Here is a 17,500-nt window from a genome sequence, read left to right as displayed (position 1 = left end):
CCTCCTCTCCACCCCCACCCCTTCCCTCCCCTCCTCCTTCACCCCCACCCCTCCCTCCCCTCCTCTTCCACCAACCCTTGCCTCCCTCCTTCCACCACCCTTCCCCTGCCTCCTCTCAACCACCCCTTCCTCCTTCCCTCCTCTCCACCACCCTCCTGCTGGTCTCCAACCAGACCCCTCCCTGCCCTCCTCTCTGCTCCAACCCCTCCTCTTGGTCTCTGGTCTCCACCGCCCTCCTCCCTCCTCTCCACCACCCTAGTTCTCCTTCTCCTGCTAGGCCACCCTCCCTCCTCTCCACCACCCGCTGGTCTTCCACCACCCTTCCTCTCCACCACCCCTTCCTCCTCTTCCAAGGCAGGTCCTCTAGTCTGAGTTACTTCCACCACCCCTCCCTCCTCTCCACCACCCCTCCCCCTCCTTCTCCTTCTTCCACCCCCACCCCTCCCTTCCTAGTTCTCTACCACCCCTCCTCTCCTTCTCCTCTCCACCCCAACCCCTTCCCCTGCCCTCCTCTCCGCCGCCCTCCCTCTCCTTCTCCCTCTCCCCACCAACCCTGACTCCCCTCCTCTCAGCCACCCTCCCTCCTCTCCGCCACCCCTAGGGTCCCCGTTCCTCCTCCCACCCCTCCCTCCTCTCCTCTCCACCACCCCTTCCTCCCCTGGTCTCTCCCCACCACGTCTCCTCTGGTCTCCCACCCACCCCTCCTACAGCCCCATCTGCACCACCCTTACCTACTCGTCTCCTCTTCCCACCGCCCAGCATCCCTCCTTCTTCTAGGACCCTCCTCTTCCTTCTCCTCTTCCACCCAACCCCTTCCTCCCCCTCCTCTCCACCACCCCTCCTATCCTCTTCCTCCTCTCCACCCCATCCCTTGACTGCCCTCCTCTAACCAACCCTTCCTCTCCCTAGTTCTTCAGCCACCCCTCCCCTAGGTTAATCTGCAAGGGACCCCTTCCCTCCCTTGTCCTCTCCACCACCCCTTCCCTCCCCTCCTCTCTACCACCCCTCCTCTCCCTCTCCTCCACCACCCCTTCCCTCCTCTCCTCTCCACCCCCACCCTCCTCTCCCTCTACCACCCCTTAAATCCGTGATTGGGAGTGTGCATGTGCAACCTATGGAAAACGGTGGGATTGGGTCATTCTCTGGGGGGGGGGGGGGGGGGTGAATTTTGGTCATACTGTCTGGGGGGGGGGTTCAGTGGTATCTCTCTGGGGGGGGGGGGGGGAGATTCAGTGGTACTACTCTGGGGGGGGGATTCGGTCATTGTCTGTGGGGGGGTGTTGAGTAATACTGTGGGGAGTGGGGAGGTGAGTCATACTCTCTGGGGAGGGAGGTGGGGGGTCAGTGATCTTTTCTGGGGAGGGAGGTGGGGGGTGGTGATACTGTCTGGGGAGTGGGGAGGTGGGTGATCTCTCTGGGGGGGGATTAAATTGCCATACTCTCTGGGGGGGATTGGGTGGTACTCTGGGGGGAGAGATTCAGTGATCCTCTCTGGGGGGGATTGGGTGGTACTCTGTCTGGGGGGGATTGGGTCATTATCTCTATGGGGGGGGGTGGGGGGTGAGAAGTGATACTCTATGGGGGGGGGGAGATGGGGGATGCAGTAGTCTCTCTCTGGGGGAAAATAGGTCCATTGCTTTCTTCTGGGGGGGTCTGGGTGGTGCTTGTATGGGGGGGATTTCGGGTACATGTCTGGGGGGGGTTGGCGTCATACTGTACTGGGGGGGGATTGGGTGGGTGCTTCTATGGGGGGGATTGGGTCATACTCTCTGGGGGGGGATTCAGTCATGCTCTGGGGGAGAATGAGTGCATGCTGCTGGGGGGGGGGGGAGGGTGAGGTCGTACTCTCTCTGGGGGGGGGAGTGGGGGATGCAGGTAGTACTCTCTGGGGGGGGGGTTGATCATGTCTCTGGGGGGGGTCCAAGTAGTGCTCTCTCTGGGGGGGGGGATTAGGTAGTACTTGGGGGGGAGTTAGTCATACTCTCTGGGGGGGGGGAGTGAAGTCAGTCATACTCTCTGGGGGGGGGATTAGAGGTCATACTCTCTTCATTGAGGAAGTAGAGGAACTGGTGTCAGGGCTGCGGACACACACACCCCTTCCTGACATTTGTTCTGTCACAGCCTAACTGACGCACACACACGCGTTTTTAAAAGGTAGAGCTGTGTTATTGTCATGTTGAGAATAACTGTGTTCTCCAGCAGGAAAGAACCATTGCTGATACACAGACAGACAGAGACAGACAGGCTTACTGGACTTACCTAGCTGTTATGGTAACTCGGCCACCCTGGACAGTAGTCCTGTTGTCTCGTATCTTAGTAACTTTTTCCATAGCTTCTGGTAAACCACAGGTGAGCTTGCATAAAGCTCTGTTCATTTGTGTAGGGTTAGGGTTAGGGTTAGGGTTAGGGTTATGGTTAGTGAGGTGTGGTGAGTGTGTTAGTGTTAGTGTTTAGGGTTAGGGTTAATCGAGGTGTGGTGAGTGTGTTTGGTTCTACCAGCAGTGTTTTCCAACTTCAGTCCTTCAGGCCCCCCCCAACAGCCCAACTCCGGTCCCCCCCAACAGCACGCATTCTGGATCCCCCTCCGCAGACAGCCCAACTCCGGTCCCCCCCCTAACAGCCCAACTCCGGTCCCCCCCTAACAGCCCAACTCCGGTCCCCCCCCCTAACAGCCCAACTCCCAGCCCAACAGCCCAACTCCAGGCCCCCCCCAGACAGCCAACTCCAGGCCCCCCAACAGCCCAACTCCAGGCCCCCCCCGGACAGCCCAACTCCAGGCCCCCCCAACAGCCCAACTCCAGGCCCCCCCAACAGCCCAACTCCAGGCCCCCCCCCAACAGCCCAACTCCAGGCCCCCCCGACAGCCCAACTCCAGGCCCCCCCCAACAGCCCAACTCCAGGCCCCCCCAACAGCCCAACTCCAGGCCCCCCCCAACAGCCCAACTCCAGGCCCCCCGACGGCCCAACTCCAGGCCCCCCCAACAGCCCAACTCCAGGCCCCCCCCGACAGCCAAACTCCGGTCCCCCCCCTAACAGCCCAACTCTGGTCCCCCCCTAACGGCCCAACTCCGGTCCCCCCCCCAACAGCCCAACTCCAGTCCCCCCCAACAGCCCAACTCCGGTCCCCCCCCTAACAGCCCAACTCCGGTCGTCCCCCCTAACAGCCCAACTCCGGTCCCCCCCCTAACAGCCCTACTCCGGTCCCCCCCCCCAACAGCCCACTCCGGTCCCCCCCCTAACAGCCCAACTCCAGTCCCCCCCCTAACAGCCCAACTCCGGTCCCCCCCCTAACAGCCCATCTCCGGTCCCCCCCCTAACAGCCCATCTCCCGGTCCCCCCCTAACAGCCCAACTCCAGTCCCCCCCATAACAGGAGGGACTGGAGTTGGACTGTTGGGGGAACTGGAGTTGGGACACTGGTCTACAGGCTCTAACAGCTACACTACCAATAGCTCTAACAGCTACACTACCAATAGCTCTAACAGCTGCACTACCAGGTGAGCTCGTTGACACACACAGCTGTTGCGTAATCTCACCTGTGATTCATCAGACCGGGTATGGAACAACGCCATGGGGAATAACTGTTCACTATATTCTGTGACAGCAGCATGTTGTAGTGATTGACAGTTAACTTGAGCTGTGAAGGTGTTGTGTTCATTTGATTAGGGGTTTATGAGACTGATTATCTGTGGATGTAGTGAATTAGGGGGTTTCTGAGACTGATTATCTGTGGATGTAGTGAATTAGGGGGTTTCTGAGACTGATTATCTGTGGATGTAGTGAATTAGGGGGTTCTGAGACTGATTATCTGTGGATGTAGTGAATTAGGGGGTTTCTGAGACTGATTATCTGTGGATGTAGTGAATTAGGGGTTTCTGAGACTGATTATCTGTGGATGTAGTGAATTAGGGGGTTTCTGAGACTGATTATCTGTGGATGTAGTGAATTAGGGGTTTCTGAGACTGATTATCTGTGATGTAGTGAATTAGGGGGTTTCTGAGACTGATTATCTGTGGATGTAGTGAATTAGGGGGTTTCTGAGACTGATTATCTGTGGATGTAGTGAATTAGGTGGTTTCTGAGACTGATTATCTGTGGATGTAGTGAATTAGGGGGTTTCTGAGACTGATTATCTGTGGATGTAGTGAATTAGGTGGTTTCTGAGACTGATTATCTGTGGATGTAGTGAATTAGGGGGTTTCTGAGACTGATTATCTGTGGATGTAGTGAATTAGGGGTTTCTGAGACTGATTATCTGTGGATGTAGTGAATTAGGGGGTTTCTGAGACTGATTATCTGTGGATATAGTGAATTAGGTGGTTTCTGAGACTGATTATCTGTGGATATAGTGAATTAGGGGGTTTCTGAGACTGATTATCTGTGGATATAGTGAATTAGGTGGTTCTGAGACTGATTATCTGTGGATGTAGTGAATTAGGGGTTTTAATTTATTTCAAGTATCTTGTTTTCTGTTCTATCCTCGTCATTAGAGCTCCGACGACTCTGATCCGAATAATCAGGCTTCTGCATTGATGTGTTCGTGTTTATAATTGTCTATATTTAGTGATTGTGTATTTATCCATTAGTATTACAATTAGCTCTTGTGATTTTGTATACATCTGACTCTTGAGTCAGCAGCCCTGCCTAATGGCCTGTACCCAGTTGGTGGTTAAATCCACGCTCATCCCCTCCTCTCTACCACCCCTCCTCTCTACCACCCCTCCTCTCCCCTCTTCTCTACCACCCCTCCCCTCCTCATCCCCTCCTGAATGGGAGATTTAAGCAGACCCGGGTTCAAATACTATTCGAAATCATTTCCAATCCATTATCTGGTCTTGATTGACCTTGCCTGTTTTGCAATTGAACTACTAGGAAAGTCCAGACAGGCTGAAAGCATTTAGAAAAGTTTTCCGATAATATTTGAACCCAGATCTGCTACCCTGGGTGACCCCCGTGTGGTCCTTAGTTTAACTGCTGCTAATGGTTTCACTTTTAATCCTAAAGATAAAAGGAGGCCTGTTTTCTTTTATGTCTTATGTGTTTTTAATCATAATATATGTAAAACAGATGTGGTTTAAGAGCTACTGTTGGTGGGACAGAACATTATGGTAATTAATCTACAAAGGGCAGGCTTCATCTCTGTCTAGTCCCGGGTATGGCAGGCTTCATCTCTGTCTAGTCCCGGGTATGGCAGGCTTCATCTCTGTCTAGTCCCGGGTATGGCAGGCTTCATCTCTGGCTAGTCCCGGGTATGGCAGGCTTCATCTCTGGCTAGTCCCGGGTATGGCAGGCTTCATCTCTGTCTAGTCCCGGGTATGGCAGGCTTCATCTCTGGCTAGTCCTGGGTATGGCAGGCTTCATCTCTGGCTAGTCCCGGGTAGGGCAGGCTTCATCTCTGTCTAGTCCCGGGTATGGCAGGCTTCATCTCTGGCTAGTCCCGGGTATGGCAGGCTTCATCTCTGGCTAGTCCCGGGTATGGCAGGCTTCATCTCTGGCTAGTCCCGGGTAGGGCAGGCTTCATCTCTGTCTAGTCCTGGGTAGGGCAGGCTTCATCTCTGTCTAGTCCTGGGTAGGGCAGGCTTCATCTCTGGCTAGTCCCGGGTAGGGAAGGCTTCATCTCTGGCTAGTCCCGGGTAGGGCAGGCTTCATCTCTGTCTAGTCCTGGGTAGGGCAGGCTTCATCTCTGTCTAGTCCTGGGTAGGGCAGGCTTCATCTCTGGCTAGTCCCGGATATGGCAGGCTTCATCTCTGTCTAGTCCCGGGTATGGCAGGCTTCATCTCTGGCTAGTCCCGGGCAGGGCAGGCTTCATCTCTGGCTAGTCCCGGGCAAGGCAGGCTTAATCTCTGTCTAGTCCCAGGTAGGGCAGGCTTCATCTCTGTTTAGTCCCAGGTAGGGCAGGCTTAATCTCTGTCTAGTCCCGGGTAGGGCAGGCTTCATCTCTGTCTAGTCCCAGGTAGGGTAGGCTTCATCTCTGTCTAGTCCCAGGTATGGCAGGCTTCATCTCTGTCTAGTCCCGGGTATGGCAGGCTTCATCTCTGGCTAGTCCTGGGCAGGGCAGGCTTCATCTCTGGCTAGTCCTGGGCAAGGCAGGCTTAATCTCTGGCTAGTCCCGGGTAGGGCAGGCTTCATCTCTGTCTAGTCCCGGGTAGGGCAGGCTTAATCTCTGTCTAGTCCCGGGTAGGGCAGGCTTAATCTCTGTCTAGTCCCGGGTAGGGCAGGCTTCATCTCTGTCTAGTCCCGGGTAGGGCAGGCTTCAGCTCTGTCTAGTCCCGGGTAGGGCAGGCTTCATCTCTGTCTAGTCCCGGGTAGAGCAGGCTTCATCTCTGTCTAGTCCTGGGTAGGGCAGGCTTCATCTCTGTCTAGTCCTGGGTAGGGCAGGTTTCATCTCTGTCTAGTCCCGGGTATGGCAGGCTTCATCTCTGTCTAGTCCTGGGTAGGGCAGGCTTCATCTCTGGCTAGTCCCGGGTATGGCAGGCTTCATCTCTGGCTAGTCCCGGGCAGGCACAGACAATTTGCCAATTCCAGTAGATTGAATCTGCTGGAATTGGCAACTGCAGTCATATCTCTTATACAGCCTTGATTACAGTTTAGTCATACATAACCTGTTCCCAATAGATAAGAGGGGAATCCGTACACTGAACGCTGACAGCAGGACTGGTCTTCTGCTTGTACCTTTAGTTCAAACAGATGGTGATGTAGGATATCTCTGTCTTAGGTTAGAGTTCCAGCAACGATCAGAAAGGAGAATGGAAAATGACAAAATGGCCGAAGGACAAGGGGTAGCTGTTCTAAGAAAGATAAGGAGTTTGGATGGTTTATTCTATAAAACTACAGGGCTGTTTGGAATAACAAAGTACTACAACTAACCAAATCCCCCCCCCCCTCCCCAAAGTAAAGTGTTGGTTTTAGTACCAACTAGCTATCCAGATTACAGAATACATACACTCACACACACACACACACACAGAGGCTCTGAGCACCAGTTGGTCTGTTTCAAAGCATTTCCTCTCGCTGTCCTTTTGATGTTTATAAAGTAGCAACAGAGAAACAATGAAGGTACTTTGTTTGATATGAATGTGCTGTTAGGTCCCACTGCAGCTCGCTCTCTTTCTGTCTGTCTCCCCCTCTCGCTGTCTCCCCCTCTCGCTGTCTCTCCCCCTCTCGCTGTCTCTCCCCCTCTCGCTGTCTCTCCCTCTCTCGCTGTCTCGCTGTCTCTCTCTCTCTCGCTGTCTCCCTCTCTCTCTCTCGCTGTCTCCCTCTCTCTCGCTCGCTGTCTCCCTCTCTCTCGCTCGCTGTCTCCCTCTCTCTCGCTCGCTGTCTCCCTCTCTCTCGCTCGCTGTCTCCCTCTCTCTCGCTCGCTGTCTCCCTCTCTCTCGCTCGCTGTCTCCCTCTCTCTCGCTCGCTGTCTCTCTCGCTCTCTCTCTCTCGCTGTCTCTCTCGCTCTCTCTCTCTCGCTGTCTCTCTCTCTCTCTCGCTGTCTCTCTCTCTCGCTGTCTCCCTCTCTCTCTCTCTCTCTCTCTCTCTCTCGCTGTCTCTCTCTCTCGCTGTCTCCCTCTCTCTCTCTTGCTGTCTCCCTCTCTCTCTCTCTCTCTCTCTCGCTGTCTCCCTCTCTCTCGCTGTCTCCCTCTCTCTCTCTCTCTCGCTGTCTCCCTCTCTCTCTCGCTGTCTCCCTCTCTCTCTCTCGCTCTCTCTCTCTTTTGCTGTCTCTCTCTCTCTCTCTCTTGCTGTCTCCCTCTCTCTCCCTCTCTCTTGGTCTCCCTCTCTCGCTGTCTCTCTCTCTTGCGATCTCCCTCTCTCTCTCTCTCTCTCTTGCTGTCTCTCTCGCTGTCTCCCTCTCTCTCTCTCCCTCTCTCGCTGTCTCTCTCTCGCTGTCTCCCTCTCTCTCTCTCTCTCTCTTGCTGTCTCTCTCTCTCTCTCGCTGTCTCTCTCGCTGTCTCCCTCTCTCTCTCTCTCTCTCTTGCTGTCTCTCTCGCTGTCTCCCTCTCTCTCTGTCTCCCTCTCTCGCTGTCTCTCTCTCGCTGTCTCCCTCTCTCTCTCTCTCTCTCTCTCTCTTGCTGTTTCTCTCTCTCTTGCTGTCTCCCTCTCTCTCTCTCTCTCGCTGTCTCTCTCGCTGTCTCTCTCGCTCTCTCCCTCTCTCTCTCCCGCTGTCTCTCTCGCTGTCTCCCTCTCTCTCTCGCTGTCTCTCTCTCTCGCTGTCTCTCTCTCTCGCTGTCTCTCTCTCTCGCTGTCTCTCTCTCTCGCTGTCTCTCTTGTTTTCGAATTCTTTGTTGGTCTATGTAATCTGAAGGAAATATGTAATAGAGGTCGGCTGATTAATTAGGGCCGATTTCAAGTTTTTATTACAATCGGAAATTGGTATTTTTGGACACCGATTTTGCAGATAAAAAAAAATAAATATATATATACATTTTTTACACCTTTATTTAATCTTTATTTCACCAGGCAAGTCAGTTAAGAACACATTCTCATTTTCAATGATGGCCTAGGAATGGTGGGTTAACTGCCTCGTTCAGGGGCAGAACGACAGATTTGTACCTTGTCAGCTCAGAGGATCCAATCTTACAGTTAACTAGTCCAACGCAATAACGACCTGCCTCTCTCTCTCTCGTTGCACTCCACAAGGAGGCTGCCTGTTACGCGAATGCAGTAAGCCAAGGTAAATTGCTAGCTAGTATTAAACTTATCTTATAAAAAATAACAATCAGTCATAATCACTTGTTATAACTACACATGGTTGATGATATTACTAGATATTATCTAGCGTGTCCTGCTATATAATCTGACTGAGCTGTGGTAGGCAGAAGCAGGCGCGTAAACAAACACCACTTTTTTGATGTATTATATTAAGTTAAAATAAGTGTTCATTCAGTATTGTTGTTATTGTCATTATTACAAATAAATAAAAATAAGAAAATCGCCTTTTTTTTGGTCCTCCAACAATCGGTATCGGCGTTGAAAAATGATAATCGGTCGACCTCGACTCTCTAATTGTGGATCTGTGTAATCTGAGGGAAATATGTCTCTCTAATATGGTCACACATTGGGCAGGGGGTTAGGAAGTGCAGCTCAGTTGTATAGAGGGTCAATGAGTGTCAACTTCGGTTAATAACAACAACAACAACAACAACAACAAAAAATGTAATGTCTTATTTGCTACTTGAGGTTTATTTGATGGAATAGAAGTGTCATAATGATTGAGTTGTTACCAGTGTACTGAGATATTCAGGGTTTGATGGAATAGTGTCATAATGATTGAGTTGTTACCAGTGTACTGAGATATTCAGGGTATGATGGAATAGAAGTGTCATAATGATTGAGTTGTTACCAGTGTACTGAGATATTCAGGGTTTGATGGAATAGAAGTGTCATAATGATTGAGTTGTTACCAGTGTACTGAGATATTCAGGGTTTGATGGAATAGAAGTGTCATAATGATTGAGTTGTTACCAGTGTACTGAGATATGCAGGGTTTGATGGAATAGAAGTGTCATAATGATTGAGTTGTTACCAGTGTACTGAGATATTCAGGGTTTGATGGAATAGAAGTGTCATAATGATTGAGTTGTTACCAGTGTACTGAGATATGCAGGGTTTGATGGAATAGAAGTGTCATAATGATTGAGTTGTTACCAGTGTACTGAGATATTCAGGGTTTGATGGAATAGAAGTGTCATAATGATTGAGTTGTTACCAGTGTACTGAGATATTCAGGGTTTGATGGAATAGAAGTGTCATAATGATTGAGTTGTTACCAGTGTACTGAGATATTCAGGGTTTGATGGAATAGAAGTGTCATAATGATTAAGTTGTTACCAGTGTACTGAGATATTCAGGGTATGATGGAATAGAAGTGTCATAATGATTGAGTTGTTACCAGTGTACTGAGATATTCAGGGTATGATGGAATAGAAGTGTCATAATGATTGAGTTGTTACCAGTGTACTGAGATATGCAGGGTTTGATGGAATAGAAGTGTCATAATGATTGAGTTGTTACCAGTGTACTGAGATATTCAGGGTTTGATGGAATAGAAGTGTCATAATGATTGAGTTGTTACCAGTGTACTGAGATATTCAGGGTTTGATGGAATAGAAGTGTCATAATGATTGAGTTGTTACCAGTGTACTGAGATATTCAGGGTTTGATGGAATAGAAGTGTCATAATGATTGAGTTGTTACCAGTGTACTGAGATATTCAGGGTTTGATGGAATAGTGTCATAATGATTGAGTTGTTACCAGTGTACTGAGATATGCAGGGTTTGATGGAATAGAAGTGTCATAATGATTGAGTTGTTACCAGTGTACTGAGATATGCAGGGTTTGATGGAATAGAAGTGTCATAATGATTGAGTTGTTACCAGTGTACTGAGATATTCAGGGTATGATGGAATAGAAGTGTCATAATGATTGAGTTGTTACCAGTGTACTGAGATATTCAGGGTTTGATGGAATAGAAGTGTCATAATGATTGAGTTGTTACCAGTGTACTGAGATATTCAGGGTATGATGGAATAGAAGTGTCATAATGATTGAGTTGTTACCAGTGTACTGAGATATTCAGGGTATGATGGAATAGAAGTGTCATAATGATTGAGTTGTTACCAGTGTACTGAGATATTCAGGGTTTGATGGAATAGAAGTGTCATAATGATTGAGTTGTTACCAGTGTACTGAGATATTCAGGGTTTGATGGAATAGAAGTGTCATAATGATTGAGTTGTTACCAGTGTACTGAGATATTCAGGGTTTGATGGAATAGAAGTGTCATAATGATTGAGTTGTTACCAGTGTACTGAGATATTCAGGGTTTGATGGAATAGAAGTGTCATAATGATTGAGTTGTTACCAGTGTACTGAGATATTCAGGGTTTGATGGAATAGAAGTGTCATAATGATTGAGTTGTTACCAGTGTACTGAGATATTCAGGGTTTGATGGAATAGAAGTGTCATAATGATTGAGTTGTTACCAGTGTACTGAGATATGCAGGGTTTGATGGAATAGTGTCATAATGATTGAGTTGTTACCAGTGTACTGAGATATGCAGGGTTTGATGGAATAGTGTCATAATGATTGAGTTGTTACCAGTGTACTGAGACATTCAGGGTTTGATGGAATAGTGTCATAATGATTGAGTTGTTACCAGTGTACTGAGATATTCAGGGTATGATGGAATAGAAGTGTCATAATGATTGAGTTGTTACCAGTGTACTGAGATATTCAGGGTTTGATGGAATAGAAGTGTCATAATGATTGAGTTGTTACCAGTGTACTGAGATATTCAGGGTTTGATGGAATAGAAGTGTCATAATGATTGAGTTGTTACCAGTGTACTGAGATATTCAGGGTTTGATGGAATAGAAGTGTCATAATGATTGAGTTGTTACCAGTGTACTGAGATATGCAGGGTTTGATGGAATAGAAGTGTCATAATGATTGAGTTGTTACCAGTGTACTGAGATATTCAGGGTTTGATGGAATAGAAGTGTCATAATGATTGAGTTGTTACCAGTGTACTGAGATATGCAGGGTTTGATGGAATAGAAGTGTCATAATGATTGAGTTGTTACCAGTGTACTGAGATATTCAGGGTTTGATGGAATAGAAGTGTCATAATGATTGAGTTGTTACCAGTGTACTGAGATATTCAGGGTTTGATGGAATAGTGTCATAATGATTGAGTTGTTACCAGTGTACTGAGATATGCAGGGTTTGATGGAATAGAAGTGTCATAATGATTGAGTTGTTACCAGTGTACTGAGATATGCAGGGTTTGATGGAATAGAAGTGTCATAATGATTGAGTTGTTACCAGTGTACTGAGATATTCAGGGTATGATGGAATAGAAGTGTCATAATGATTGAGTTGTTACCAGTGTACTGAGATATTCAGGGTTTGATGGAATAGAAGTGTCATAATGATTGAGTTGTTACCAGTGTACTGAGATATTCAGGGTTTGATGGAATAGAAGTGTCATAATGATTGAGTTGTTACCAGTGTACTGAGATATTCAGGGTTTGATGGAATAGAAGTGTCATAATGATTGAGTTGTTACCAGTGTACTGAGATATTCAGGGTATGATGGAATAGAAGTGTCATAATGATTGAGTTGTTACCAGTGTACTGAGATATGCAGGGTATGATGGAATAGAAGTGTCATAATGATTGAGTTGTTACCAGTGTACTGAGATATTCAGGGTTTGATGGAATAGAAGTGTCATAATGATTGAGTTGTTACCAGTGTACTGAGATATTCAGGGTATGATGGAATAGAAGTGTCATAATGATTGAGTTGTTACCAGTGTACTGAGATATTCAGGGTTTGATGGAATAGAAGTGTCATAATGATTGAGTTGTTACCAGTGTACTGAGATATTCAGGGTATGATGGAATAGAAGTGTCATAATGATTGAGTTGTTACCAGTGTACTGAGATATTCAGGGTTTGATGGAATAGAAGTGTCATAATGATTGAGTTGTTACCAGTGTACTGAGATATTCAGGGTATGATGGAATAGAAGTGTCATAATGATTGAGTTGTTACCAGTGTACTGAGATATTCAGGGTATGATGGAATAGAAGTGTCATAATGATTGAGTTGTTACCAGTGTACTGAGATATTCAGGGTTTGATGGAATAGAAGTGTCATAATGATTGAGTTGTTACCAGTGTACTGAGATATTCAGGGTTTGATGGAATAGAAGTGTCATAATGATTGAGTTGTTACCAGTGTACTGAGATATTCAGGGTTTGATGGAATAGAAGTGTCATAATGATTGAGTTGTTACCAGTGTACTGAGATATTCAGGGTATGATGGAATAGAAGTGTCATAATGATTGAGTTGTTACCAGTGTACTGAGATATTCAGGGTTTGATGGAATAGAAGTGTCATAATGATTGAGTTGTTACCAGTGTACTGAGATATTCAGGGTTTGATGGAATAGAAGTGTCATAATGATTGAGTTGTTACCAGTGTACTGAGATATTCAGGGTTTGATGGAATAGTGTCATAATGATTGAGTTGTTACCAGTGTACTGAGATATTCAGGGTTTGATGGAATAGAAGTGTCATAATGATTGAGTTGTTACCAGTGTACTGAGATATTCAGGGTATGATGGAATAGTGTCATAATGATTGAGTTGTTACCAGTGTACTGAGATATGCAGGACACTTGACTTCCTGGCAACTTTGACAAAAAAACAAACACTATATATCACAGTTGTGCCTGGTCATCTCTAGTTACCCCACTGCTAACCTTACCTTTGTGGCTGTGGTAACTAGTGTAAACAGTTGTGCCTGGTCATCGCTAGTTACCCCACTGCTAACCTTACCTTTGTGGCTGTGGTAACTAGTGTAAACAGTTGTGCCTGGTCATCGCTAGTTACCCCACTGCTAACCCATACCTTTGTGGCTGTGGTAACTAGTGTAAACAGTTGTGCCTGGTCATCTCTAGTTACCCCACTGCTAACCCATACCTTTGTGGCTGTGGTAACTAGTGTAAACAGTTGTGCCTGGTCATCTCTAGTTACCCCACTGCTAACCTTACCTTTGTGGCTGTGGTAACTAGTGTAAACAGTTGTGCCTGGTCATCTCTAGTTACCCCACTGCTAACCTTACCTTTGTGGCTGTGGTAACTAGTGTAAACAGTTGTGCCTGGTCAATCAATCAATCAATCAAATTTATTTTATATAGCCCTTTGTACATCAGCTGATATCTCAAAGTGCTGTACAGAAACCCAGCCTAAAACCCCAAACAGCAAGCAATGCAGGTGAAGAAGCACGGTGGCTAGGAAAAACTCCCTAGAAAGGCCAAAACCTAGGAAGAAACCTAGAGAGGAACCAGGCTATGTGGGGTGGCCAGTCCTCTTCTGGCTGTGCCGGGTGGAGATTATAACAAAACATGGTCAAGATGTTCAAATGTTCATAAATGACCAGCATGGTCGAATAATAATAAGGCAGAATAGTTGAAACTGGAGCAGCAGCACGGCCAGGTGGACTGGGGACAGCAAAGAGTCATCATGTCAGGTATTCCTGGGGCATGGTCCTAGGGCTCAGGTCCTCCGAGAGAGAGAAAGAAAGAGAGAATTAGAGAGAGCATATGTGGGATGGCCAGTCCTCTTCTGGCTGTGCCGGGTGGAGATTATAACAGAACATGGCCAAGATGTTCAAATGTTCATAAATGATCAGCATGGTTGAATAATAATAAGGCAGAACAGTTGAAACTGGAGCAGCAGCACAGCCAGGTGGACTGGGGACAGCAAGGAGTCATCATGTCAGGTAGTCCTGGGGCATGGTCCTAGGGCTCAGGTCCTCCGAGAGAGAGAAAGAGAGAAGGAGAGAATTAGAGAACGCACACTTAGATTCACACAGGACACCGAATAGGACAGGAGAAGTACTCCAGATATAACAAACTGACCCTAGCCCCCCAACACATAAACTACTGCAGCATAAATACTGGAGGCTGAGACAGGAGGGGTAAGGAGACACTGTGGCCCACTCCGAGGACACCCCCGGACAGGGCCAAACAGGAAGGTCATCGCTAGTTACCCCACTGCTAACCCATACCTTTGTGGCTGTGGTAACTAGTGTAAACAGTTGTGCCTGGTCATCTCTAGTTACCCCACTGCTAACCTCACCTTTGTGGCTGTGGTAACTAGTGTAAACAGTTGTGCCTGGTCATCTCTAGTTACCCCACCGCTAACCTTACCTTTGTGGCTGTGGTAACTAGTGTAAACAGTTGTGCCTGGTCATCTCTAGTTACCCCACCGCTAACCTTACCTTTGTGGCTGTGGTAACTAGTGTAAACAGTTGTGCCTGGTCATCGCTAGTTACCCCACTGCTAACCTTTACCTTTGTGGCTGTGGTAACTAGTGTAAACAGTTGTGCCTGGTCATCTCTAGTTACCCCACTGCTAACCTTACCTTTGTGGCTGTGGTAACTAGTGTAAACAGTTGTGCCTGGTCATCTCTAGTTACCCCACTGCTAACCTTACCTTTGTGGCTGTGGTAACTAGTGTAAACAGTTGTGCCTGGTCATCTCTAGTTACCCCACTGCTAACCTTACCTTTGTGGCTGTGGTAACTAGTGTAAACAGTTGTGCCTGGTCATCTCTAGTTACCCCACTGCTAACCTTACCTTTGTGGCTGTGGTAACTAGTGTAAACAGTTGTGCCTGGTCATCTCTAGTTACCCCACTGCTAACCTTACCTTTGTGGCTGTGGTAACTAGTGTAAACAGTTGTGCCTGGTCATCTCTAGTTACCCCACTGCTAACCTTACCTTTGTGGCTGTGGTAACTAGTGTAAACAGTTGTGCCTGGTCATCTCTAGTTACCCCACCGCTAACCTTACCTTTGTGGCTGTGGTAACTAGTGTAAACAGTTGTGCCTGGTCATCTCTAGTTACCCCACTGCTAACCTTACCTTTGTGGCTGTGGTAACTAGTGTAAACAGTTGTGCCTGGTCATCTCTAGTTACCCCACTGCTAACCTTACCTTTGTGGCTGTGGTAACTAGTGTAAACAGTTGTGCCTGGTCATCTCTAGTTACCCCACTGCTAACCCATACCTTTGTGGCTGTGGTAACTAGTGTAAACAGTTGTGCCTGGTCATCTCTAGTTACCCCACTGCTAACCTTACCTTTGTGGCTGTGGTAACTAGTGTAAACAGTTGTGCCTGGTCATCTCTAGTTACCCCACCGATAACCTTACCTTTGTGGCTGTGGTACCTAGTGTAAACAGTTGTGCCCGGTCATCTCTAGTTACCCCACCGATAACCTTACCTTTGTGGCTGTGGTAACTAGTGTAAACAGTTGTGCCTGGTCATCTCTAGTTACCCCACCGATAACCTTACCTTTGTGGCTGTGGTAACTAGTGTAAACAGTTGTGCCCGGTCATCTCTACTTACCCCACCGATAACCTTACCTTTGTGGCTGTGGTACCTAGTGTAAACAGTTGTGCCCGGTCATCTCTAGTTACCCCACTGCTAACCTTACCTTTGTGGCTGTGGTAACTAGTGTAAACAGTTGTGCCTGGTCATCTCTAGTTACCCCACTGCTAACCTTACCTTTGTGGCTGTGGTAACTAGTGTAAACAGTTGTGCCTGGTCATCTCTAGTTACCCCACTGCTAACCTTACCTTTGTGGCTGTGGTAACTAGTGTAAACAGTTGTGCCTGGTCATCTCTAGTTACCCCACCGCTAACCTTACCTTTGTGGCTGTGGTAACTAGTGTAAACAGTTGTGCCTGGTCATCTCTAGTTACCCCACTGCTAACCTTACCTTTGTGGCTGTGGTAACTAGTGTAAACAGTTGTGCCTGGTCATCTCTAGTTACCCCACTGCTAACCCATACCTTTGTGGCTGTGGTAACTAGTGTAAACAGTTGTGCCTGGTCATCTCTAGTTACCCCACTGCTAACCTTACCTTTGTGGCTGTGGTAACTAGTGTAAACAGTTGTGCCTGGTCATCTCTAGTTACCCCACTGCTAACCTTACCTTTGTGGCTGTGGTAACTAGTGGTTGGTCCCACACGATCTTGCCTCCTCCCAACTGCCATTTTTGAAGAATTGTATTTTCCTTGTGAGAGAGGCCACTACAGTATCAGGCCAATACAATGGATCATATGTGGTTATATACAGGGCTTGGTGATGGCTTTCTGTCTCTTTAAAATGGAAGCAAACCCATTCCTTTTCTTCTTCGCTCTCTCTCTCTACCTCTCTCTCTCTCTCTCTCTGTCTCTCTCTGTCTCTCTCTCTCTCTCTCTCTACCTCTCTCTGTCTCTACCTCTCTCTCTGTCTCTCTCTACCTCCGTCTCTCTCTCTCTGCCTCTACCTCTCTCTGTCTCTACCTCTCTCTCTGTCTCTCTCTCTGTCTCTCTCTCTGTCTCTACCTCTGTCTCTCTCTCTCTACCTCCATCTCTCTCTCTCTGCCTCTACCTCTCTCTGTCTCTCTCTCTCTCTCTCTGCCTCTACCTCTCTCTCTCTACCTCTGTCTCTCTCTCTCTCTCTACCTCTGTCTCTCTCTCTCTGCCTCTACCTCTCTCTGTCTCTCTCTCTACCTCTGTCTCTCTCTCTCTACCTCTGTCTCTCTCTCTCTCTACCTCTCTCTCTCTCTCTCTACCTCTGTCTCTCTCTCTCTGCCTCTACCTCTCTCTCTACCTCTGTCTCTCTCTCTCTCTCTCTCTCTCGCTACCTCTGTCTCTCTCTCTCTCTCTCTACCTCTGTCTCTCTCTCTCTCTCTACCTCTCTCTCTCTCTCTCTCTCGCTACCTCTGTCTCTCTCTCTCTCTCTACCTCTGTCTCTCTCTCTCTCTCTCTCTCGCTACCTCTGTCTCTCTCTCTCTCTCTACCTCTGTCTCTCTCTCTCTACCTCTCCCCCCTTTACATGTGAGCAGTTTATCTGATTTTTTTTGTTATGTTTGTTTCTATTGTCTTTAGATTTGGGACATGAGTGATGATGAGAGCATCTGAGAGGGAGGACGGAACCCGAAACATCAGAGTTCTAGAATCGGAA

General features: G+C 47.9%; 1 protein-coding gene across 1 annotated transcript in view; it reads left to right on the top strand.

Moving 5' to 3' along the window:
- The window catches only part of atg7 (ATG7 autophagy related 7 homolog (S. cerevisiae)), a 102,399-nt gene that overhangs the window by 83,935 nt on the left and 964 nt on the right, over positions 1-17,500 (top strand). Inside the window, exon 19 of the mRNA XM_090242055.1 lies at positions 17,425-17,500. This exon is cut by the window's right edge and continues 964 nt beyond it. Within this exon, the coding sequence (XP_090098181.1) occupies positions 17,425-17,457 (33 nt within the window). The 3' untranslated portion in view covers positions 17,458-17,500. The remainder of the gene's footprint in view (positions 1-17,424) is intronic.

Source organism: Oncorhynchus mykiss, chromosome 7 (genome assembly GCF_057628025.1).
Source record: "Oncorhynchus mykiss isolate SJ-2025 chromosome 7, ASM5762802v1, whole genome shotgun sequence".
NCBI classification, from domain to species: domain Eukaryota; kingdom Metazoa; phylum Chordata; class Actinopteri; order Salmoniformes; family Salmonidae; genus Oncorhynchus; species Oncorhynchus mykiss.
The sequence above is the reverse complement of the archived record's forward strand: the minus strand, read 5'-3'. Positions and strand labels throughout refer to the sequence as shown.